Genomic DNA, 27,763 nt, shown 5'->3' on the forward strand with positions numbered 1-27,763 from the left:
CTAATTGGGTGCAAAGTCCATCGGGCATGAGTCTTGCACTAATTATTCCACAACGCTCTCGTCTTTGGGGGCATGATAGATGCCATTGTACAAAGAGTTAAGTGCCCCCTTTGCGCACTCCCCTTTCTCCCCGGCTGCCACTTAAACTGCTAGTAATAACAACCCCCTGAGGACATCAATAGAGTCACAGTGTTGAATAATCACAGACTATCAGGCAAGGATCCTTGCAGCAGCAGGTCCATTGCCTGTGACATCACACTTGGAGCTTGCATCTAGCTTGGAGTTGCTTTCATTAGCCAGTCTGTTGGTCTGTCTGCGTTTTTCCTATCCTTTGTACTGGAACATCCTGCCTTGAGGAAGGGCTTTCTATACTATATACCAAGGCACGGTGGGAGGAAAGAATTCCAAGCACAGACCAGGGGAGCTGCAGCATGAAATCTATCCCTGCCTGCTACTTACTATCTCTTCTATTGCCTGCTATGGTTTTCAGCACCAGGTGAGCAAGGAAAGCATGTTTTGCATTGGAGTGCATTGTGTGGGATACTACTGTATGCTGGTTTTCCTGAGCATTGCTGTATTTTACAGCATACACCGTTCTCTGCTTTCCATTGGGGACTTTGAATTCATATGTCTAGCTTGCATAGGGTAGCAGAGCAATATGTGTGCCTATGGTAGATTCTGCAGGTCAGTGCTATAGGGGTTAAGTGTTGCAATGCCATTCGTTCAACTTGCCAGGTCATAATATAAAGGGGTAAGACATTCTTGAGAAATGTGTTGAATTCTATGCAATGTCTCTGCATATAAGAGCTGCTGATTAACCATTGAGAGTTTGGATGGTATCCATTACTGACTCGATCTATTAAAAATTGATTTTTTAATTAAGTTTTCTATGGAACGATAGTCGGTTGGGGAAATACTTTGGCAAAGTTGCATGGGTACTGATTTTTGCTATTAACGTAACTTGTCTAATGCATAACTAGGGCATTGATGACGCTGTTATATTGGGATGTTACATGTGTTCATAGTATTGTTGGGTATCAATATGAAGAAGACTGGTGGTGTTTTTATAAGACCATTGAGATTGGGCCTCGGTTTTGTACCACTTATACTGCAATCTGCTATGTATGGTTTCAAGAAGGTGTTCTGCATTCGGAGTTGTATTGGATGTATATGATTATCTAGTCTAATTTGGTTATTATGGGGTTAACAACGCCAATGAAGGCTTATTAAGAGCTTACGGTAGTATTTGAGGTTTAAAATGAAACGGTGATGGTGGTAAGATTGATATTCAAGGCCGTTTCTGGAATATTACTGTCTTATACAAAGTCTTGCTTATCTGTTTGAATGATGAAAAGTTGGTTCAGTGGACGGTACAATATCTGTCATTGTTCTGTGTGGCTGCACCATGCAGTGTGCAGTCTGCCCTCACTGTGCCCTTCCCACCAATCACATCCAGAAGGACAGATCGGGTGATTTTATTTTATTAACCCCCCCCCCCCCCCCCCTTAGGATTTAGACTTCAAGAGTCTTTCATGCATTTTCTCATTAAAACAATTGCATGTCAGCGTGTGCAGCTAGAGCAGTGGAAGGAGAACCGGCGCTGCATATTAGCAAGAACTGACTATGTATGTTCTATGAGTGATGCAAGGACATTGTCACGACTGCAGCTCAACAAAGTGATGTAGTCTGTTAAGTAGCATTCTTATAATGAATCTAATGTGTACAGTATAATGGAAGTATAGGCATCAATGGGGAGGGTTTTCTTAAAGAGACAGTAACCTTAAATTAGAAGCCTTACCGGCATTTTAAAACAAGAGCTGCTTATAGAATTTGCTCATATGTTTGTTAATGGAGATTATCCGATGATACCGTTTATAAGATAAAATGAAGATCATGGGGGCAGCCACGTTTCGGAACTTTTTGTAAAACTCCCGATACTGCAGCAAGTATTTCGCTCAACAACTCTAAACAAATGTAAATGCAAATAGATACATCTACTATGGGTGTTGCAGCAGATCTCTCGATAAAGTTATGTCTTCTTTTGGGTGCCCATCAATTTAGACAAATTATTTTATTGATTTTAACTAACAGATATACATGTTGAGCCTCACTGTAGGATAAAGTCTTGTTTCATGCATGAGTAAGACCTACACAGTTGGAAGTGCGTAGAAATGCAATGATGGACTTGGGGTCTGTTTGGCATCTAATTTTGTTTTATTATGTGGCTTATAATAAAGTATTGGATTTTATCCTTTGGTTGGAACACTTTTTGTCTACTGTTTGCTCTCTTCGCTTGAGCCGGCGATTTTCCAGTGAAGATTATACAAACAAGGGCTGACTTAATTTAAGGGGAATTTGTCAGCTCAAACATGCTATCCAAATTGCAGGCATCATGTTATAGAGCCAGAGGAGCTGAGCAGATTGATATATAGTTTAATGGTGGAAAGATTCAGTTGAACCTGTACTTTATTCATTTATATCACTGCACATTCTGAGCTGAACAGTCCAATGGGTGGTCCTATCAGTGATTGACAGCTGTGTAGGAGAGTACACACAAAAGGATATCAATGACAGATAGCTCCGCCCATTGGACTGTTCAGCCCTGAATGTGCAAAGATATACATGAATAAAATGCAAGTTAGACTGAATCTTTCCCCATAAAACTATAGATCAATCTGCTCAGCTCCTCTGGCTCTATAATATGATGCCTGCAGTTTGGATAGTGTGTTCTATCTAACAGATTCCCTTTACGGTGTTATTGGTGTGAGGTTTACTTTTTTTCATTAATTAATGTTGAGCTTTACTTTGAAAGTGAGCGTGGTTTGTGTGCTGTGAGGTTTTTAGACAGCTTTAACAATTTTGACTTTTGAAGAAGTCGTAAAATTTTGAGTAAAGCTATTCCAGTAATTGGGTGGTGTAAGAAACTGTAGAAACCTCTCTGCTTGCTTTAATTCAATAGAACTTATAGAAGTTTTACGTGATAACTTCCTGTGGATAGAGATTAGAGATGAGCGAGCATGCTCGGTAAGGGCAGTCACTCGAGAGAACATCGCTTTTTTCGAGTAACTGCATGCTTGTGCGTAATACCCCCCCGCAACCCTCCCCGGCCCCCCAAATTTTCTCCGACGAGCATGCAGTTACTCGAAAAAAGCGATGCTCTCTCTCTCGTAACCGCCCTTACCGAGCATGCTCGCTCATCTCTAATAGAGATCTGTCCTAGTCACGTGATCATCACATTCCAAAGGTGCAAAGATTATTACAATATAGTAATCAGAGTTGTCTCTTTAAACAAGCCATGTGATCATCGTATGACGGAGACACAATTTAATCCACAGGAAGTAAATAATTATGGTTCCATTCATTGAAAGTAAGCAGAAAAACATAATGGAATTGAAACAGGAAGTGTATTACAAAACTGCATAATTTTTTATTTTGTGATGAGTAAGCTTGTTTTTGGAATACCCCTTTAAATCTATCTATGACGTCTCTTAAATAGGTGGTACAGTAACTGTACCTCTGCACAGCAGCTGGCATAAGTGATCCATACAGATAATAGGTGAAACAGATAGAGATGGAGATTGTAGCGAGTCTCTATTGATAAGGTGATTCGTATATGCAGATTCATACTACTTAGAAATGCTAAGACTATTGTTATTAATATTATGTGTCATATAGACATCTTTCATTACTTATTCGCATTTGGCTTGGGCTTTCAGGCTCCTCAATAACTTTTCAAGATTTTAAAAGAGTAGCCTGCGGAGAAAAAATGTATTGAAATTAGCTTAGCCCTGTGTAAAAACATATAAAAGTCCTATTCACATCACCTATTCCCCCGTAGCTATTGTTCCACTGGTGGCCGGCTGTTCTCTTCTTCTGGCTCTAGTGATAATGGAACATCCTAGAGTCATGTGACCACTGGAGCCAATAATCGGCAGTACGTAATTGAGGATCAGTCGTTAACTAGCTGCAGGGTCACATGACCCTGTGATGTGACGTCATTGCTGGAGTTGGAAGAAGGGTGCAGTGGGGGAGCTGACAGAGTTAGAACAGTAGCTGAGGGGAGTCAGTTGAGGTCAATATGATTTTTTTAATGTTTTTTACGAAGCACTAGCAACACAATATTCATATATCTTGTTGCTAGTTGTCCTCTTTTTCTTTTTCTTTCAACTCTCTTATGTACTGGGTAATGGGAAAGTAAGAGACATGCAATAATAAGGATGGTACAAAGAACACTTCTTTCATAATGGTAAAGTATTATCAATGGCATGCATAGAAGAGATGAGGCCCTACAGCAAAAATTTAAGTGGACCCCCATTATGGTGTCTGGATTTGCCACCTAGTACAGAAAAGCATTGTTTGTTCCCCATACCATACTCTTTAAAATGAACTTTGGGCCAATTTCCCATCTCCTTCTTTGCAAGGTCTGTCTCTATGGTATGTACACACTTTAGTACTATGTAACCATTTTATGTAAATCAGTGCTTAGTTGTTAGATTATAAAGCATTACTTTCCAATTAGTATCTATAGAACAAGAATACTTATTTTAACCCTTTCCAATCCACTGTCTGACGTGTAAAGACATTCTGATTGAAGGTTGTACAGCTCTGATGTCGGAAGACGTCCGGCAGGGTATCCTTACTGTATATTACTGTCCCGCTCTAATGTCAGGGGCCTCTCCAGCATGTCCCATACCGCAGTACTGACTCTAGCCAGCAGACGGCACCATTGTATAACGGCAGAAAGAGAAAGCCCCCTAGGAAACCCTGAATCCAAAATTGGATTGCAAAGGGTTAAAGTAGATCTGTCAGGTCTCCATATCTCAGGGCAGCATAGGTCACAGTGGAATTTGCTAAATTTGGGAATACTGTATATAGTTTTATTGATGTAGTAGTTTCATATAAAAAATATTTAAATGCTACCATTCCCTAGCATAGGGAAAATCATTGAGTCCTGCGTTTTCCATCCATTGAGTAGTGATTGACAGCTCATCCTGCTTATAAACACATCCAAGAAAAGCTGTCAATTCCTCTGTGGGGATGGTAGATGTCTTTTTCTATGAGTCCTGGCAGCATTAAAACACCATAAAAATAGTCAAACAAATCATAGAAAACTACATATTTAGTTTTGGTGGCCCTTGTTTTAAAATTAAGTACAGGAAGTGCAGCCATATTGTTTCTTTTCTCCAAATTAGCATATAAAGTGACAATTGATCTTCACTTTCTAAAAAGTTACTTTAAAAATGGCAACTAATGTGGCTGCACTAGATACTCAGAAATAGCCAATACCACATAACAGAATTACCAATATTTCTGTTAGTAAAACAGAATTACAAAACTTTGGATTTTCTCTTATATAGTTAATATTGACTTTTTAGGTGCAAATCCCCTTTAAATCGAAATTCACTTGGACTAGCAGAACAAATGTTGGTAGAATTTTCCGCAGTGCAGGATAAATTATACAATGTGAAGTATATTTAGGAAGAATTCGTATTTCAGAAAGTGAAAAGTGCCCCATGTTTGCAAAAACTATTGATAAAACCTTTATGAAGTTTGACAATAACTGCAGGGAGAAGAGACATATTTCTGATGAGTGATTTTATAAAATGTGTACTGTACTTGGTAAAACTACAGAATGCTGCAGAAGTCCCTGGTGCTCGTGAAATCCATTTTCTTGTCTTACACCGGTGCTTAGAATCCATATCAATCATTGTTATAAATTATGATAGTGGGTGTTTGTTGTTGCATGGACTTTGCCAGAAAGAAAGTTGTCTGACTTTGACGTATACATCAAGTATACAAATCCAGTATAGAGTGTTAACACATTTACAGGTTAATTACCAACAGCTACAGTCACTGTGATCACACACGTGCTGGAAAATACATGTATTCCTTCTTAACTACCTTGAGGTCTTCTTAAGGTTTCATAAGTATGGCTGCAATAATAAAGAAAATGCTGAATCTTGAACATCATTGGACCTTCTGACAGGGCAACAATCCCAAGTAGACTTCAAAGTCCACTAAGTCTTGATTACAGTAGGAGGTCTGGAGACTCTGCTGTTGCCTGATGTGAAGCCATAGAAAATCTTTGGTGGGGTGTGAAGAAGGACATTGCAGTGCACAAACCTAAAAATATTAGTGACCTGGAGGCCATTCGGCTAGGATTCCTCAGAAGCTGATGTCTGTCTACACATCATTTTTGCAGCAGGTCTCAATAGGAAACTGTGATCTACTAAAGGCACTTGTCTTGAAGGGGTTGAATAAACCCTAAGACTGCAGTAGTTATTAAAAGTGGCATTGTATGTTGAATTTGGAAAAAATACTTGTTCTATTAGTTTTGTTGAGTTATTTAAATTGTTTTTGATATTTTTTTCAAGCAGCTGAACTTTGGCAAGCAAACCTAATTTGCAATGGGGATTGAATAATTTTGATTAGAACTGATTTGGTCCAACAAGAGTCAACAGTGTAATCTCTGATATTCTTTGCTGTCAATCTGTATCCCTAATACCATACATCAAGTAAAGGGAACCGTAGGCTATAAGTCTTTGTTCATACAGTATGTTTCGACTTTGTTACATATATTTGAATGGGGTTGCTTCTGCAGTATTTGGGGCCAAATATCTGCATAATACATGATTTGATGGAGCATGGAAGGTTATCTTTATGTAGGATTCTTAGAAAATTTGACAAAAGAAGTTTTTGCATAGCTTTTTCTTAGATATGGTAGGATTCTATAGACTACATCTAGCTAGATATACGACTAGGTTATATGAAGCTGTAATATGGTCATGAAACCTTAGTGCAGTCAGAAACCTGAAAATGTAGCTGTGATTACTTCGTAACCTTGTAACCCTTTCCAATCCACTGTCTAACGTCTTCCTACATTCTGATTGAAGCTTGTACAGCTCCAATATCAGAAGACGTCCAAGAGGGTATTCTTACCGTCTATGGCCAGCCACTCTGCTGTTGGAGCCTCTCTGGCGCACACACACTGGCTTTAGCCAGCAGATGGCACCGTTGTATAACAGCAAAAAGAGAAAGCCTTTTAGGAAACCCTGAATCCAAAATTGGATTGGAAAGGGTTAAAAGTGGCAGTCGTAAAGTTCCTTAAACCTTAGATATATACATGTGCTGTAATTATTCAATCAAGAAAATGTAGTTACCAGCAGCATTACTCCCTTCCAAAACCGTGTGGCAGGACTTAAATGATGCACCAGCCGTCCAGGAAGCTGAATACCTTCCAAGTATAAGATCCAAAGATGCATAAAGATGGCAGCATTCAGATTGTCGATGTAAAAACGTCTTTTTATTGAGAATTATTTGTGATACTCTTGAATTAGTTGTCTACATAAAGAAATACTAAGAAGTTGAATTCTAGGTAAAGAACAAAAAAGTGTAAGGTGAAGCAGAGTGAGTCACGTTCTTCCAACTCTTTTATTGTCCTCCTCATTTTTTTGCTATGCATTTCTATATATTCTGTATAAGTTTTCTTTGCTGTCATTGATTTATACGTATGCCAGTGAACTCAAGAAGAATAAGGCTTCTTAAGATTAATTTACCTTCCTGCAAAGCACATATATTTATTCCTCTTAGGACCGGTTGTCTGACTTTCTCATACAATATGAGATATGACATACAAAATCCTGTCCTACCTTTTGATCTTGCCTGACCCAGGTCAGGTGAGAAAGACGTGGTGAGACAATGTACGCAGGCGCACAAGCAGACAAAAAATAATTGAACATCTGATGGTTTTACTGATACTTCAAGGTGAAATGTATGGGTCCGATATTGGAGATACCAAAGTGATGATTTAAGATCTAACATTTGGAATTTCCACTATTTTTAGGCCACTGAACATGTAACTTTTATTTAAGTGCATACAGTATGTGAATATACATATATATATATATATATATATATATATATATATATATATATTACTGTATGTTGAAACTGATACAGTGTATTGGAGGGGAGCTGCATGACTTCTATCATTGATTTTTTGGCGGTTTCTGATTTGTGCACTGCCCCTTAAGCCAGTACTAAGCATAACATCATTTTTTTCCTAGATTTTATCTTTAAGATATTTGGATTTCTGAACAAAGGTTTATTTTTGTGTCGGCGTAAAAAAAGTAGTCGCCTATAACCTTAATCAAAAACCATCACGTAGGAGGCTAAACCATACATGCATAATCAAGATTGCTTCCAATGTAACCCCATTCAAAATTCAGCACTACACCTTATTGGAAATAGTTGTGTGTATATGTTTATAGGGCTGTATATACAGTTCTGCATGTCTACCCTAAGCCCAATGTCAATGGCTTGATGTAACTGTATGGCTGGTTCATTAATATACTTAATGGGATTGTCCCTTTAGAGGAAACCACCTTCAGAATGCAGCATCCAAGGTGAACAGCCAATCACCAGGATCCTGCTCCTGGGAAACAGTTGATTTTGCCAGAGGAAATTGTGGCTAAGCCAATATTTCCCACTGCAAAAAAAATGTACTATTACAAGGAAGCAATTAAGATGACTTGTCTTCCTTGTAAGTAACAAAGGTCTCAAAGTGCACCTGAATTAGTGCCTATAACAGAGCAGCTCCCCATTCTGGCTCATGGAGGGGAGTCCTGAGTGAGTGACCCACTCTATATGCCATGTCGCGCCCCCTTTGCTTTCCTCTCTGACTTGTTACTGGGTTTATGGTTTACTGCCGCCATTGGTGGAGTCAAGGGGGAAAACCTGAGTTCCCCAAATGCTGCTTCCTCAGATAGTCCTACATGAAAGCAATGTGTGGCAAGGTGGATCCACATCCACCTGTCTGACATTGTGACATTCATATATCCAAAAAGGCCATATGAACAGGAGTTGTGTTCTTGCAGAACCTTTCTAAACATTTTCCGTTTATGAACCAAAATCGTAACAAGGAACCAAAAGAATAGATTTCTGTTGTTGTTGCTATCTTTTGATCATGTTGCATCCCTTATTTGGATGACCGGTTTAGTCGACTACAACTTGCTACTCTTCTGCCAGTTATATATGTAGAATAATAGCATGTGTAAATTATCATGGCTCTATATAATTGCATCATTCTGTTCTGTGCCAGATTCTGTTTACTCTATAAGTAGTCTAAGCATTAGCTTAAGAAAACATAGAAAATTGAATCTTTTTTGCTTTTCCTGTTTAAACTTTGTTTTTACTTCTTGTTCTTATAGCATATCAACAATCATTGCTCCAAGATATCCAAAGGAGTTGACCTAAGGGATGCTGTATCAACCTCTTAAGGACCAGGGTGTTTTGGTGCTAAAGGACCAGACACTTTTTTAGGGATTTTACTCATGTGGTGGTTTTTGTGTCCTATTTTTTTTTCTGCAGCTTCCAAAATTATTTTTGCTGCATCCCCCCACCTCTATCTCATGGCATAAAAGGCTAAGGTTCCTCATATTGTTTTTGATGTTTCGATGGAACATTTTCTTTTTATGTATATATTTTTATTTTATTCTATAATTTATTTTATTACTATTTTTGTAACCATTTTTGTACCATCTATGCTCCCGATGACAACGGATAAGGTCTCTGGGAGTCATTCACATTGTATATATATATATTTTTGTATTTCATACTGTAGCTGGGAAATCCATAGGAGCCCCAGTTACAGGGGAAAACATCCACTTGTAGTGACATCAGTCACTAACAGAACTGATCAGGGTCTGCCAGGATCCTGCAGCTCTGCTGTGACACAGGGCATCCGGTGGTCAAGTGATTGCTGGGTCGCGTAGTGGAAGTAATACTTCCACTTTCACGCTTTAGTACATAGGACTCATTGAGCACCATGTAGCCTAGGAAGGATATGGCAGAAGCAGTTAAAAAATGCTTCTTCAGGTTCTTGGCTGTGTCTGACAACAAAGACTCGACCAGCATTTACTCGATTGCAGGAGCAGAGGCTTAAATCCCACACAGTATTTTTCCTATCGGCGGGGATTAAAGCCCTGGACCAAGCACAGTATATTTACTGTGCTTGGTCCCTAAGGAGTTACATATAATAGGGTTTTTGACTGTAAAAAACTAAACGGAGGAGTTTAAGGACTGCTCAGAAAGTGTCTATAAGCAATCACTGATCCTGCAACGAACTTCAACTTTATAGCTGATAAAAATGGCTACTGTAAGTTGTAACTTTAACATTCTAGGTACAAAAGAAAGAAATGGTCAAGGGTTGAAAACACAGCACTCAACGATACATTAAGAATAGTTCTTAAGAGACTAAAGTTTGGGATTTTGAAGATACTGTAAACCAGCGGAAAAGAAGACATATAAGCTCTCCTGGTAGCTCTGTTTTAGCAAATGCTTGTATACTGAAGAAATAAAAATTCTAGAACACCTTTTCACAGAACACCACATTGTGCCATTCCTCCATTAATGCTGCTAGAAATGTATGATAACTGAGTGTTACTAGTTGGGGTGTGTCCAGCCTAACACACTCTAATGAGATCTAACAGTGAAGGAACACATCCTTGTGATAAAGGGAATGGCGTCACCCAGTTGTCCATTTAATGAAGAGGCTTTGGCAGCATGTAAAGGGGCTGTATATAAATAGGATTTATTGCCCCATCACAGTAAAATGCAGTGACATTTCGACCATCAGGTCTTTCTCAAGCTTGAGCCTGAGAAAGGTTTGGATTCTCCTCTTTTTTGGCTGTTGCATCTCATAGCCTGACCCAGAGTGGGTATCCTATTGGTGCTGCTGATACAATTTCCTTCTGCTGCCAGTTGTCCATTCATTCATAAATATTCAGGAGGAAAAACAAAGTTGGGAGAAAAGATGCTCCAGAATTTTTATTTCATGGGGAGTGCATTTATTTATTAAAACAAATATATCTTAAGTAGGAACATAAGTGTTAAAGGGAGGGCGCTCCAAAAAGAAAAGCTTGCATCATATAGTGAGGGTCAAGGTTAGGACTCACCTGTAGGCTTGTGGCCACACTCTGGCATGTGCAGACCACAAGCTGGTGATAGTGTCCTTAGGTAGTAGATGAATCTGTACTTCCTTTATCAACAAAAAATCGAGAGCGAACAGACCAGGCATCAGAGGGCAGATAGCGATCCAGGAGAAATAGTGGGTAGAAGAAAAAAAGAAGAATGTATGCTCACAGGTTCTTAGTACAGTACAACAGTGAAGGAAATGTTGAAGTGAGGACTTACTGTTGGGTGGTGGGGCGGGGGGGGGGGGGAGGGTTGGTCTCTCCTTGATGCTTCCCCTTAGTGGTTTCAAGTCAAAAGGAAGATTTCTTTAAATTCACAGGCTTGGATCATAGATTTATTCATTCAGGTAAATTGGGTACAGGATACAGGGAACGTGGCAGTGCTTTTTAAGGGCTACATAGGGCCTGTAAGAGGTTGTTACATCAAGATAAACTATTTTCAGATTGATGTTGTCCTGGTAATTGGCTGATTGCTGTTCATTTGTTATTAAAAACTGAATTATTAGCAACATTGAAAATGTCGCATTGCATGCTGGACATTCAAATGAAAGGCCGCCCATGTAGTAGATAGATGGTTTGTGTCCACCAGGCCTAGTTGCTCTTTGTTAGCAGTAGTGATGAGCGAACGTTTGAAAAGTTCAGTTATGCCGCTTTGCTAAACCTGGGCAAAAAGTTTGGTTCAGTTCAAATTAGGTTGAACCAAAAATAAACTTCACCGTAAGGCCTCCTTCACACGGGCGACACGGCAACGCCGCAAGAAAATCGCATTGATATTGCATCGCTGGTCCATGCAAAAACGCTGCATCTTCTTGAGGGAATTTTGTAGCACTACAAAGTCTCATGTGGTGCTACAATGTCGTGGGACATTGTAGCACCACATGCGAGAAATATTTGCCCTACCCTGAAAATAAGCCCTAACTACAGAAAAAAAGTATACTTCACCTAGAAGTGTTGTCCGGTGTCCAATGCAGCTTCTTTCTGGTCCCCTTACTGGTCTTCTTCATCTCTTCTGGACGGGGATTGAAAAATCCCTGCTTCCTGGAAGCAGTGGCTGTGATTGGCTAAGCGGCAGCCAAGTGGCGATGCTGTATGTACTGTACACAAGCACAGTACATACAGCATCGCCACTTGTAAAGTAAATGTAGATATATAATTCCCAGGCAATGGTTAAAACTTTACATCTGTATTGTTGCATACAGTGAATGGAATATAATATAAGTTTTTATCCAATGACTTAGTGTTTTGTTTCCTTCTCTACCACATTATTATTTTAAAGGTTGTTGATCTTACCATAGCGTTTCCATGACTACCAATCCTTAAAATGTTTTCTACTGACAATTTTACAACACTCTACCACTTATTTAAGTGGTGTCAAAACTGAACGTAGTGTGATCAACAAATGAATAGGACTGACAATAAGATGCTCATAAACCAACAGCTTTACACAAAAGCCTATTAGTGTGATAAATTCTATATTCTCAGAGAAAAGTAGTAAAAGCCTCTTCATTCAAACCAAATATGAATATGGTATAAATGAATAACAAAAAAACAACACATTGACTTAGTGATGATTCTTAGCACAAATAATGTAAACATATCATTTCTTCCTATGGAAAAGTTTCTTCCACATCTGGTATTGGCCCCTTTGGCAGAAACAACTTTTTGTGTGCTCAACCAATTTCAAATACTTTGATAGCTCACAATGGGATTTAGATCTTTCCTTCACCCTAAATTTCTTTGTTTTTGCTCTTTGAACATGGTATTATATTATAGATGTTATTGTTAATGGTTTGTCATAACTGTTATAAAAAGTCCACTCTCGACTGAGCCTCAATCTTCTGCTATGCTGTTTCAGTAGTTCCCATTAACTTCAATGGGAGCTATGCAAACAACACTGGGCTGAAGCGCTCTGCTGTTTTCGTAGATATCGGCTGGGTAGCCAGTAACTATAGCATTGGTTTCCAATATTGCTTATGAAAGGCTGAGAAGGGAATATACCTTTAACCTTCCGTCAGGTGCAACTGCTTTGTCAAGCCCACGCGTGCATTTTAGTTTTGTCTTCCCATGCTAAGCAGCATCGGCAAATGTTGTGTCTAGTAGTTGTCACTTTTTAGTTAAACTCGTTTTATTGAACAAGAAATATACTATACAGTATATACTTAAATAACTTTGCATACATCATGAATTCTTCAGATTAAGGGTAGCTTCACACGAGCGTGTTTTTGTGCGTACATAGGTGCGCACCTATGTACGTGTAAAAACACGCGTGTATGAAGGTCCGTGCATTGCCTTCAATGGAGCTCAGGCTGAATTCATGAATGGGTAAGTGTTGCCTCTGATTGGTTGAGCGCAGGGACCAATCAGAGGCAGCTCTCAGCTGTCATTCAAGAGCTGAGAGCTGTCTCTAATTGGTCACAGTGCTCAGCCAATCAGAGGCAGCCCATTCAGCAGGCAGCGATTTTAAATCCCCGCCTGCTGAATACTCCTTTAGAGCAGTGCAGGAGAAGAGCCCCGGCAGTTGAAGAAAGGTGAGTATTTATTTTTTCTTTATCTTTATCACCATTTTTTCTTGTTTTTCAGGGAAGGGCTTATATTTAAAGCCCATCCCTTGAGGTAAATGCAGTTGAGCTGCAATACCATGGACAACCAGCGGAGATATCTGGCAAAGTTCTTGATACAAAGCAGCCAACGCTGGACAATCTTTTTGATTTTTTCGCCCGCTTTATGCACCGAAGGTGTGGTAAAATTTGCACCAAATTACCAAATATGTATTTTTCTTTTATGAATTAGATTTTTTTTTATTATAGATATGTCAATAGGGGGGTGATTTAAACTTTTATTACTTTTTTTTTTACAATTGATAAAAACGTATTGCTCTTATTTTCACTTTTTTAAGCCCCCCTGGGGGACTACAACCTTCAATGCTTTGATCGCTCCTGCAGTATGACATAATGCTATAGCATTACATCGTACTGCGATTTGACAGGCAGTCTGTCAACCCATCCCACGTGGATGGCTTGATAGTCAGTCTCCTAAGGCATCCCTGGGCCCTTTTTTTAGAAGGCCCCCAACTGCCATGACTCCTGTACTGCTGCCCGCGATCTCACGCCTGTGGGCCATACAGAACCCCCAAACATCATTCGGGGGATTTAAATGCCGCTGTCAGAAATGACAGAGGAATTTAAAGGGTTAATAGCCGCGATCGCCCTGCAACCTCTCTTCATACATCCCCCGACACTCCAGGATGTAAATGTACGTCCTGGAGCAGGAACGGTTTAATGCAGTAATTAAATAAGCTTAAATTCTGCTGGTAATTCAGCATCAATATCCACATATAAACATGTGAGTTTTCTAGTGGAATTCCGCAGTTGCAGATTAACCCAAGTGCTTTACATTCACTTTCAATCAATCCCATGATGCATCTGCCCAACATTAGTCAAGACTAAACCATTTTTGTCTGCGGGCGGACCAGTTCATTAAAATTATCTTCTGTATTCACCTACATAAGCTACAGTCGGTAAGTATACAGTCAGGAGCATGAGCTGTGATCTCCTCTATTATATCTGTGTGACAGGAGCTGTGCGATCATCAGCAGTAACTGTGACAGGAGTGCCTGTCTGTCCGTCAACACAATTTCAGTGGTAAATCCATATAACTCCATCACACAAACTGAGAAATTGACTGCTACTTGTAGTCTGTCAAGAGCATCCTGAGCCCAGTCGCCTTGTGTGCCCTCACACATCCACTGATTCCAAACCTCCTAAAAGCCTGGTCAGAATGGCCCAAGTGATGGCAATTTATTGATACAACAATCCAGCTTCTCACATTCCATTAACGTGTCGCTTCTCAAATTCTGTTAACAGAGTGAAATCTCCTTTATTGCGTCGTAGACGCATGTCTAGTGGTCAAGAAGCTCCACGCAAGTGGAAAAAGAGGTCCACTACACACAAGTAGCCTTTTTATAGTCCAAGGGTGAAACCGCTTTCAGGTCTTTAGCAGGCAAGACTGTTCATCTAATCACACCACAACTCTAATCATTTCCATGTCTGCCTAAGATGGAACCGCATGCCGAGTTTTGCAGCAAAACGACAACTTCTTCTAAGTGCTTAATTTTTTTTTTTTAACCAAAAGTGTATAATCTGGGGTAAAAGCTACATAATGAATGAAATAAAAAAATGACAGAGTGGCCCTTTAAGTCTAGCATAAGTTATACATGCAATCTCCTCCGTAACTTTATCTGTAAAGATGTGGTAATTCTTCAGATAGTGAACTTTGTGAGAACGATGCTTTAATGAGTACACCATTTTTGGAGTGAAAAATCACTAAATGTTCTTGCCATCTTGCTGAGTGTTCTGAAATAGCTAATTATTGATCCTTGTACAGAATGCTAACGAAATATCTATCTGCATGCAATATACAGTAATTTATCACTTTTGATATACAGTACAAGCAAAAAATGAACAACAAACAGCATAGAATTTTACAAACAATATGTTTAACATTTTTCTTTTTCTTGAAATATTCCAATTATATTGCAAGAATATTCCACAAATTCCAGAGAGGGTGACAAGGTTACAAGAAGATCAGCCATTGCTCTTCATGAAGATCATGAAGTCATTATTATAATGTTTATGGTGTAGTTATTGAAGACCCCATGAAAAAAAGTGTTGCTGTCTCAAAGTACAAAAATTGTACTAATTTCATATTAATCAAGATATGAGCTGAACCTTTACATTATGGTGTTATGTTCCCTTAATCGCATGGCTACTCAGGACTTTCAAGTCCAGGTGGTGGTCCTACTCAGTGATGGACAACTGCCTCTATATTCCCACTCACATACTAAAGACCATCATGTGAGACCACCCACTGAATTCATAAGTCCAGAGAGGGAACAGGGATCTAGAATTACAAGTCATACCAAATCTTATCCTACAAGACTACGAGGCTTGTTTAAAGGTCTGACGTGGACTTGCAGGAATGATGCCTTCCAATAGGTGGAAATTGAAAAGCTAATGAGGCGTCTCAGGTATATATATAAAAATTTGGTCTTCATGTAGCACAGCAGCCTAGCGTGTCCCTCCATAAAGGCTGTGATATTTTTACTTCTGATGAAGGGGAGATTATTATAGTATCTCCGAAACGCGTTGAACCTTTGTATTATGCATCTCTTTTGAAGTGTATTGCTATGTCCCATACTGAGGAGTATTGCACGCTCACCAAGATGAGAGGGGTGAAGCTGGTTCTGGATATAACCAACTCTCCTCAGAAGTGACTATTTATGTTCCCGTTACCACTATAATTATTTAGGCTCATTTTGGATATTACGCTGAAGTACCTTGTTTGCTTTTTGATTTCCATCTTACTGGTTGACTGTTTTTGGTGTGAAGATTCGATGGCTGCCTTGGAGTCCTTCCTATCCTCACCATGGGATCATTGTTGAATTTAATTCTACATATCCCGTCTATTGGTTATGGGCCTATCTTGGACTCAGTGGGTCCATTCTTAATTCTTGAATTGGTGGATGAAGTTCACTTTGTGGTGTTTGGCGCCGCTTGGGATCATTCTAATTGCTAGATTGACATGACATTCGCTATGCAAACATAAAATGGATTCATTCACATTCCCAACATAGCACCACGTTGCCATGCTATGCAGAGAAAAAAATCGTAGCATGTCCTTTTTTTATCATATAACCCATTGCTTTCAATGGGTCCGGTGGCAGCAGCGCCGACCCCATTGAAAGCAATGAGAGAACACCACGATCCCCTGCTGTGCCTGTGACAGCTGTAGCAGGGGGTTCATTCAGCCCCGTAGGGATACGGAGCTGTTTCTATGTGAAAACGCCTTGATATCGCCCTCGCCAGAGTGAAGGAGCACTGACTCTCCCTAGCGGCGCTATTGGCTGAAGCACAACAGCGCCGCTAGACCTAATGTAGGAACTTTGACCTTGCCTGACAAGTCACTCAATCTATCAAACTCAAATTTTATGATTTTACAGCGGTGGTGAGGATGTCATAAATCTAATGACACCAAAATCATCCACCAACGGCCATGCAAGGGGGTCAAAGTGTGGTGCAAGAAAAAGCCTGTAGGCTTTTTTAGATTAGATTTACCTGCTTTCCAATAGGTGGCGCTGCAGAGGTATTGTTTTATCTTCCGATTTTCATACATCCCAGAGGAGCATGGGTGGCCTTATAAGTTTCCTCACACCTTCTAGTTGCTCTCCTTTAGGGCTCACTCACATAGGAGAATGTGGCCTATAGAGTGTTCATGCGAGTTATGCGTGGTGCAAAAGGCGCATTGATTTCTATTGTGTAACTCATACCTGCACTTTTTTTCACATGTATATTAGAACTCTGAAATAAAATGCAGCATGTCCTATTTTGATGTGTATAATGTTCCCAGGCGCACCAATATGGGCTGTGGGGATTTGACATATGCAGCATATATGCATGTTACACGCATATTTGCTGTGCAGTGCATATTACATATATGTAAAAAATACACGTGTGATATGCAGGCCATGTAGCCTATGTGAGTGAGCCCTAAGGATAAATGCTGCCCTTCTTGACCCGAATCAAAAGGCCTCTCATCAGCCTGTGGCACACTGATGACGAGCAATCACCCTGAACCAGTTTGTTTGTACATGGTGAACTACTCCTTCTGGAGGAGACTCTCGCTTTAGTTTCTATTCGCAGTCATTGTTACAAAGCTTTTTAAAAAGTCTGACATTGACTTGCAAGAATGCTGTCTTCCAATAGGTGGCACTGTAGAGGCATTGTTCCATCTTCCCACAAAACTATAAATCAATCTATTCAGCTCCTTGTTCTATGTAGTTGTGGTAAGACACCACTTTTAAAGTGTCAGATTCTCTTTAAATACTATTGGGATGTTTTCCCGATTCCAAGTGTTGGCATATCTTAAACAGGATCATAGCTTGTTTGTTGCTCTTCTTAAGAGCAGTTGTTCTGCTCCTTTGATGTTCTTCTTTTTGTAATCTTTTTTGGAGAACTGATTTTTGATCACCAGGTCTTCCACTCGGATACATATACATATTTAAATAGACTGTTCTCTGCTCTCTGCACTTCATCCACCTTCTTCTAGGATTTGCATTATACATTTACACTCACATCATTCTTATTTCTGTCCTTATGGCTTTAGAAATCCCACTTTAAAACACTTTATTAGACTATCCTGAGTTAGTAGAGGGGAATCCCTCATTTAGGGATCTCCATTTATAAGGGTGCGCTCACACGAGCGCATAAACGGCGCGTTTTTGCGCCAAATCGTATAAACGTGACTATCTGAGGCATTGGTTTCCAATGTATTAGTTCGCACGGGCGATTTTACGGCGCGTAAAAACGGCAACCCGAAAAAAAACGGAACTTATGCGACGAAATACGCGCCAACGCATATTCGATCGCCGAAAAGACCGTTTGACAAGTAGGAACAAACGAAAATACGCTTTCTAGCTCTGGTCGTGATCGGCGAAAAATGTTCTTTCCGGCGATTATACGCTGCACTCGTGCGAACGTAAATACGCCTACGCTCGTGTGAACGCACCCTTAGGGCGCCCACGCACTGGCGTTTGCGTTTTCCGCGAGAAAAAAACGCAGCGTTTTCGCCGCGTTTACCGCGATTTTTCCGCGCGTTTTTCGCGGCGTTTTTCGCGGCTTTTCCATTAATTTCCATTGACTTTCATGGGTGCATTAGGAGAAAAATAAGGACACATATGCAACTGACAGTTCCTATGTTAAAAACGCAAACACAACGCAAAAAAAACGCCAGTGGACAGGAACACATGTTATCTCTATGCCTGTGCAGGAAAAACGCAAAACGCAGGTAAAAAAACGCCAGTGGGTGGGCGCCCTTAGGCTGAGGTGGAGTGGCAACTTTCGTTTCATTACTCCTGAGTTGAGGGGACAATGTGCTATTCTATTTTCCCAACTTTCATTTAGTTATATGGGAGGTTTTTAAACAGTCAGTTTAGTTGTTTCTGTAATCCCAGCCTATGCAGTTGAATTTAACCCTTTCCAATCCAATTTTGGATTCAGGGTTTCCTAAAAGGCTTTCTCTTTTTCCTGCTGTACGATGGTGCCATCTGCTGGCTAAACCCAGTGTGTACCAGAAAGGCTCCGACAGCGAAGTGGCTGGCAATAGATGGTAAGAATACCCTGTCGGACGATTTCTGACATTGGAGCTGTACAAGCTTCAATCAGAATGTAGGAAGATGTCAGACAGTGGATTGGAAAGGGTTTAAAATGGGCAGGAGACAGTTGGTGTCCCAGAGATGGGATCTGTATGCATCAGGCATTTATGCAAATAAGGAAGATGGAACATACCTCTACAGCGCCACCTATTGGATGACAGCATTCTTGCACATCAACGTCCGACCCATTATACAGGTCTTTGTAACAATGATTGAAGATGGAAAACCAAGCCAGAATCCATACACATAGCTCCTATACCCCTGAAGATGTCAAAGTTCTGGTGAAACATGTTGGAGGAGCTGGTCTTTTAGCACAGAGCCTCATGTAGTTTATCCTGCTTAATCTCAGTCTCAGTTTATCTGGTAGCATTTATCACACATGTTGGCAGTTCATGCAGAGGTCTAATCACTTGCTAAATCCTTAGTACATAGCAGTGTATTGCTGCATGGTAGCGCGCACCATTTGCAGCAAGTGTTAGTTGGGGTCCCTGTAATTTGTGTATAATCAGCAAGGCAGGGTATTTCTTCTCTTAGACCAGTTTTGTCTATTGTATTACAATCATTCATTGCTACTATAATATATCTTATTACATATCAATAAAAGTTACTTTTTAAGGGAACCCAACTGTTGGCTCATGGCAAAGGCTGTGGAGGTATTGGTTAGAATCCATACACAGACAGCTGCTTCGGGGTGTTTGGCTCTAATCAGTGAGCAGTAAGCTAACCAGTCCAGAATCCTATTGCGCACTAATGAGGGGTAAACATCCCAAAACAACCGTCTATGTATGGATTCTGGCTTGGTTTTCAATTCCCAATCATTCTGACAAAGACCCATATGAAGGGTCGGACATTGATTTGCAGAAATACTCCCATCCAATATGAGGCACCGCAGAGGTATTGTTCCATCTTCCTTATTTGCATGCATGGCCTTATAAGTCTCCTCACTCACCATCTAGGTGCTCTCCTTAAGGAGTGATGATACCCCTCCTGGATCAGATATTTATGGCATATCATGTGGATGAGTTGGAAAGATCCCTGTAACTCCTTGAGGAGTTAAGCTGAAGATGCAGTAAACTTATCATTGAGGCACACACTGAGGCCTTAGTCAGACGGGCGTTTTTAGCCGCGATTTGCGCATGCGCATGCGTCCGGCGATTTTATAAAACCATTGCTTTGCAATGGTATCGGACACATGAGCGCTTTTTATGCGCTCGTCCGATAAATTATAGAACAAAAAAAATCACAGATCGCACCTATCTGCGATCTGCGATTCCTGTTCTCTTCTCTATATGCGCTCAATGGGGCCGGCGGCAGCAGCACCGACCCCATTGAGAACATATAGAAGACAAATCATTCTTCTCTGCCACAGCTGTAACAGCTGTGACAGAGAAGAACGATGTTTGCCCATTGAATTCAATGGAGCCGGCAATACAGCCGTTCCATTGAAAGCAATGGGCTGCCGGCGTGCGCGGGGTTAATTGTCGGGAAGGCCTGAAATATATAAGCCCTTCCCTGCAATTCATCCTAAAATGTGTTAAAATAAAAAAAAATTGTATACTCACCTTTCCGCTGCAGCCGGAGTCCAGCCGGGGCCGCTGTCAGTTCTCCTGAACTGCTTCTCGGCACTATCAGCCGGCGGGGCTTTAAAATCCCCGCCTGCTGAATGATCTGCCTCTGATTGGTCACATGAATTCATGAATGGGTGTGAGTGAGACCTGCCTCTGATTGGCTTAGCGCTGAGCCAATCAGGGGCAGCTTTGAGTCACACCCCCTTCACACCCACTGCAGGCCGGCCGCGCTGAACTCCGGCTGCCGGGACAAGGTGAGTATATATATTTTTTTTATTTTAACACATTTCTGGATGAATTGCAGGGAAGGGCTTATATATTTAAGCCCTTTCCGACAATTCATCCCGCGCTCGCCCGCAGCGCATTGCTTTCAATGGAGCCGGCTGTATGCCCGGCTCCATTGAATGCAATGCGCTGGACAGCTCCGGCCCGTTTTTAATGAAACGCGGCTAGGAGCAGATTTTCGGGCGATTTTTGGGCATCAGTCACGCGATTTGCGGATGCGCATCCGTCATGCGATCTGCAAATCGCGCGAAAAAACGCCCGTGTGACTAAGGCCTAATCCATATTATATTATTTTCCTGTCTTTATGTCACCTCTTTGGTGGTTTAACTTAGACAAGTGTTAACAAGTGTTAACTTCGACAAGTGTGCCAGAAACTTAGTGCATGCCATTAATAAATTTGGTGCATCTTACGACTTAAAAAGACCCTTCTTCTAAATACCATTAAAAAGTGTTCAGCAAGACGCAGAACAGATAATGAATATGGAGTCAGGCATTTTGACCAGTTTTTGGTATATGACTATCCACCATTTGACTCACTGACCTTTGTAAATCTACCACAGTGCCTACCAAAGTAGGAATGCACACATTACTTGGCCAGCATGGTGACTCAGTGGTGAGCAGTGCTGTCTTGCAGCACTGGGGTTCTAGAGGTATAGATATGACTAAGGGAAGCATATTGCATGAAGTTTGTATGTTCTCACTGTGTTTGCATGGGCTTACTCCTACATTTCAAAAACATGCTAAGGTGAATATAGAGTGAGCCCTGTATGGACAGGGCCTAGTATAAATGATGGCAATCTGTGTGCAGTGCAGTATGTGTTATATAAATGAGTAAAATAAATAAAACAACTGTCAATGACTCAGAATCTAACATTTCAACATCCTACTATTTGGATCAGTGGAAACTAAGGTCTCCACTCATGAAGCCAGCATCAAATTTTGGTAAAATGTCAGCATTTTAGTGTTTTTATTATAGATGCAATATTTGGACATTTTCATGATTCTGCAAAGCCAAATCAGCCTTAGGGCTCCCACCCACTGGCGATATTTTCTCCACTGCGATGCGATTAGCTATATCTTAGCTATTCATGAATGAATAGCTAAAGGATATGTGTGATTGGCTGAGCGCTCAGCCAATAGCTAAGCAGTAGCTGCTATTGGTTGAGCCCTCAGCCAATCTGCACAGCTCTTTCAGGAGGCGGGCATTTTTAATTTCCCAACTGCTGAAAGAGCTTCATAGCAGTGTTGGGGAGCCAGCAGGAGGAGGCGGCTGAGCACAGGAGAGGTGAGTATGATTTTTTAAATTTTTTTTAACACTTATTGATGATTATTGGGGAAGGGCTTATATTTCTAGCCCTTTCCCGTAATCATTACACAGGGCTTGCTGAAACCATTGATTTCAATGGGATCGGCAGCAGTGCCGATCCCATTGAAAGCAATAGAATAGAATGCCGCGGACTTCTGCCACAGCTGTGACAGCTGTGATAGCTGTGGCAGAGGATTCCTTCATCCCAGCGGCCCCCACGGGGATGAAGGAAACTCCTGCCACAGCTGTCACAGCTGTCAAAGCTGTGGCAGAAGTCCGCTGCATTCTCCCTATGCTTTCAATGGGGCTAGCGCTGCTGTCGCTAGCCCCATTGAAATCACTTGCGATATATCGGTTCTATACCGGCCTCTTTCTTGCGCTGCCATGCGAGATTTTTCTCGTGTTCTCGCAGCGCAAGAAAGAAAATATCACAAGTGGGTGGGAGCCCTTATATTTACAAATAAAGAGAAAATGGTTAATTACCACAGACATGTTTAGGACTCCATTAGGAAAGGTATACCAATTATGGTGCTCCTGCAAATAAAGCTTTCCAGACCTCGCTCTTCAAATATTGCTTAAATCTTCATTTGAAATGAGTAACTATAGCTCATCTTCTAAGTCCTCCGATCCTCATTATTTTATATCACACGTCCTAATTAAATCAATATATATTCAACATTTCTGTGAATTATTAATAATATGTTATATTGCAGACTTGCGGCAATACAAATGACTGGTTTCTGTATTATTCTGGTAATTCATACAGTACAGCAATGAAAGGTAGAAATACAAGATTTATTAAATAAATGTTTAAAATATATTTCCACCATAAAAGAATTAAAATCATTGAACTATGCAAGAATTCTTATTGGTTTTGATAAAATGTATTGTATAACCACTGGGGAATAGATGGAAGTTGGTAGAGCCAAACCTCTACATTCTGGACTCTTATTTCAACTCAGTTATCTTATCTTAGGTAAAGCTTGATTATTATAGAGAAAAAAAGTAAATTTTTATATGTTCTTTGACTTTTTCAAGATCTGCGCTTCTTGTCGATGAACGGACCATATCCAGTGATTTCAAATCTAATGATGTCCAATTGACATATGGGTACAGCACATGAGGGAAAATTTATCAATCCTGTTGTAAAAATCAACATTTTTCTCAACTTTAAAAATGGCACAAATGTTGTCAAATTTATAAATGGATACATGTAGTAGGATAAATGGTTCAACTTGGCTGCCATACATTTGCACTAATATTTTGCACCCCAAATTGGCAATTGTTGTAAATAAATTTAAAAAAAATAACATTTATATATATGATCACAGAGGGCTTAGTAGGACTCTTAGAGAGAGTGTCATATGGATGCCAGAGAATAGCACCACGCCCAGTGCAGACGCAGGGCGGCATTCAGACTGAGACACAAAATGCATACACAATACTATGCTGAAACAGACTACACCAATCCAGGCAATGATAGATGGAAAAACCTATCCCTTACAAATCAGGGGAATGTGGAACCCCTGCCTAAAAGCAGCGTGGGTGTCCTGGTAAGGACGGCCCCACGGTCTTCATCTAGGACCTAACTACCCTTGATAAGGCACATGGAGAGATGCACTAAACATTTCAAAAAAACTGAAAATATTAACAAAAGCAAAAGGTTCCAGCCTGCTCAAACTGCTCCTCCAACTGAACTGAATCCTCAGCAAGGGAGAGAGGGAGGGGTAGGAATATAAAGCTCTCCACACTTGCTAATAGGTAGTACAGAAGTAACCACACCCAAAACCCTTTCTCACAGGTATGACTCTCAGATAGCATACCATTATGTAGCATTAAGGTAAAAAGCAACCAGCAGACCCCACACAACATGTGTTAACCTGTGTCCTGCATAGTGATAGAGCGACAAGTCTGTTCCTGCATCATGGCCACCTTGCTACAATGTTGCCATGACCAACAAGCGGCGACAGAGATAATTTGTCACAGAGAGACGTCCTAAAACTCAGCTTTTTTATTTTTTCCAGGTTAAAAATATATCCAAGCACAATGGCCAAAAAAAGACAATACTTAAAACATATATACTTGTGACGTGATTACTAGCATTATGATTTTTGTACCCCAATGTCTATATTCACATTGAAACACCCACAGTAGCAAAATCCTATCCGTTATGGAAAAGGCTTTAGATGATGTAATAAAAATATACACCAGCCCATTCAGAACCAGGAGGGTATTCACATCATTCACACATATGGGGTGCTTACAATAGAAGGGCTAGACCAAGCAATACAGCGACAGACACTTCCCAAAAGACAGATTCCCCCAGCTAATATGGGAGATCAATAGAGCAAGTTCATGTGATAACTGGATGAAGAAAAGCTAGCAAAGTTACAAAACAGGGTGTTAAAGGCTTAACTAGGGCACTGATAGAGTTAAGCTGGAATTCCTTCAATTATTTCCAGCCCAAAGTTCCATACGCAACCTCATACTGGGTTGGAAAGCAAAGACTGGCTATATGATCCAATATACGACCCAAAAGCCCAGCTAGCTTGCCCTGATAAATTGGTGAAGCAGATTGTATTACTAACCAGATACACATTGGTCTAATTGCTGACTGATCCAATGTAAACATTTCTAGGAGTGCTGTGATGGTGATCTGGGCCGATTTTCATCTTGTGTCAGTCTGTGACAACAAGGAGAGATACTGAAAAAACAAAAGGAATTGATGTCGTGTTTTGGGGAGGACCGGAACGGATTAATGGCATTTCAATTCATTTCAATGGGGAAAATTGATTTGACATAAGAATGTTTTGGATTAAGAGCTCCGTCACGGAACAAATTAAACTTTTAAGCCAAGGCACTACTGTATATGTAAAAGGGAATATATATATATATATATATATATATATATATATATATATATATATATATATAGGTGCATAGCTATGTAAAGCGGAGCAAAAAGCAGCATGTTTATGTGAAAGTGGTTAAAAGACATATCTATGTGAAAGAGGGCAAAATGGGGCACATATATGTGAAAGGGGACATATGTATGTGAAAGGGGGCAAAAAGTAGCATATAAAAGTGGGCCATATATATTATATATATATGTATATATAGTGGTGATTAGAGATGAGCAAACGTACTCGAATAAGCACTACTCGTCCGAGTAATGTGCCTTATCCGAGTACCGCTGTACTCGTGCTGAAAGATTCGGGGCGCTCCGCTGCTGACAGGCGAGTCGCAGCGGGGAGCAGGGCAGAGCGGCCGGGAGAGAAGGAGAGAAAGATCTCCCCTCCGTTCCTCCCCGCTCTCCCCTGCAGCTCCCCGCTCCGCAGCGCGTCCCGAATCTTTCAGGACGAGCGGGGAGGTACTCGGATAAAGCACATTACTCGGACGAGTAGTGCTTATCCGAGTACGCTCGCTCATCTCTAGTGGTGATCAGGGCATCGTGAGTTTTTGTTCAGTGATATTATGAGTTAATATGAATGATAATAGTATTTGCATCTTGCATATATTGTATGTAAAATTATATTTGTGCCTCATCTGGAGATACATATCTCTTCTTTACTACTTATTAAACTATGCCAAAGCCTGTAAGCTTTAAAGCACCCTGGTGGCCTAGTTTTTCCTTTTCATTAAGTGTGACTTGGCAGGAAAATGGGTCCTTACCTGAACTTTTACACGAGGCTTGGAAATGTATATACTCCAGGCGGGAGAATGGTGCGTGCATTCTAGATATATATATATATATATATATATATATATATATATATATATATATATATATAATAATAATTTAATAAAAATCTTTATTTGTATAGCGCCAACTTATTCCGCAGCGCTATATATATATATATATATATATATATATATATATATATATATAATTACTTGTTTTTTTTTTGGGGGGGGGGGGGGCAGGCACACTCTTTGCACAGGAGCCCTCGGCACTCTGTTCATCAGTTTTATTTTCAATTTGCAAACGTTTTGCCTCAGCCACTTGCTGCAGTCTTGCAACTCTCTGTTCTTCTCTTTCGTTGGTTCTTTGTCGTATCATTCTCCCTGCTTGAGTAGCTTGGCAATCTTCTTTGCTATTATATATTCGAGTACATGCCATGATTTCACAGGATTTAAGTTTGGACTTTGTTAAATCAAGATTGCCACGTTGTCGAGCCATTATCTTGAAATCTCAGGAATAGAGATGAGTGAGCACTTAAATGCTCGGGTCCACGTTATTCGAGTCGCCCTTTTCCTAAAATTCGAGAGCTCTACTTGAGTAATGAACCCCATTGACTACAATGGGAGACTCGATCATTTTTGTATGTGGGACGCCGGGTGCCGAGCTTTTTTTTTTTCTTGGTTCTCTCTCTCTCTCTCCCTCCCCTTCCTGCCAGACAAAAAATTGGCCAATGACGCGCGCGCTGCGTCGCGGCAGCGAGGGGCCAAAACAGGCACGTCACAGCGGGGAGGAGCCAAAAACTGGGGCGGGGTCAAACACAATTCGAGTAACGAGCACCATCGAGTACGCTAATACTCAAATGAGCATCAAGCTTGGTAGAGTACGTTCGCTCAACTCTACTCAGGAAATGATTGATAAAAAAAAGTTTCGATTTTACGATGTAGGCTTGTGTGTTTGATTCAGAGAAGTAGCTTCAGGCCACTTATGTGGTTGTAGATGATGTGCGGCATGACGTTTGTTGTATAGGGTGGGCGGAAGAAATGTAGCCTGACACCACACTCTTATGAAAGCTATCTACAAGAAAATTTTTATTGCCCATAGCAACCAATCAAAGAGCAGCTTTCACTTTAAGTTAGCAGTATAAGAAATGAAAGCTGTACTGTGATTGGTTGCTATAGGCAGCAAAGATAGATTTTTTTTTAGACAGCTTTCATAAGAGTTTGGTGCCAGCCTACTTTTCCATAGTCCACCCTGTTGATGCTATGGTGATGATGAGTCAGTGTGACTGTGAGGCATAGCGTGTACTTACATAATGCATACACATGAGGGCACAGTTTTTTGATAAAAAACTGCACCACAACAGGCTGAGACGAATAAATATAAAGACAGATCATCAAATCCAGTGAAATGGTCAACCTACTTATGTGTATAGGGGTTTCCCATTTCTCTCCTGACTAGTGTTGCTCAACTTGATGGGAGGGGTGATAAAATCACTGATTTTTTGCCAAATCTGACCCGAATTGTATCAAAACTTTGCCAACAATATCAACTTTCTGCTTTGAGCAGAGGGGTCAGGTGTGTTGGCTTAGTGCTGCTGCCTTGCAGTGCTGGCTTTCTAATCTTGAAACTGCTTTTATGGGGATTTGAGTCAGGAACATTGCATTGCAAGGCAGCAGAGCCGACCACTGGGCCACTGCCATCTGCACTATTTTAGAGGCCATATTAGAGAACCTGATTTTC

At 40.6% G+C, this 27,763-nt stretch overlaps 1 protein-coding gene across 1 annotated transcript in view; it reads left to right on the forward strand.

Annotated features, from left to right (window-relative positions):
- The first annotated feature begins 300 nt into the window (after nt 1-300).
- The window catches only part of LUZP2 (leucine zipper protein 2), a 700,384-nt gene continuing 672,921 nt past the window's right edge, over nt 301-27,763 (forward strand). Inside the window, exon 1 of the mRNA XM_066584197.1 lies at nt 301-496. Coding sequence (XP_066440294.1) covers nt 432-496 — 65 coding nt within the window. The 5' untranslated portion in view covers nt 301-431. The remainder of the gene's footprint in view (nt 497-27,763) is intronic.

The sequence above is a fragment of the Eleutherodactylus coqui genome, chromosome 11 (assembly GCF_035609145.1).
Source record: "Eleutherodactylus coqui strain aEleCoq1 chromosome 11, aEleCoq1.hap1, whole genome shotgun sequence".
NCBI lineage: Eukaryota > Metazoa > Chordata > Amphibia > Anura > Eleutherodactylidae > Eleutherodactylus > Eleutherodactylus coqui.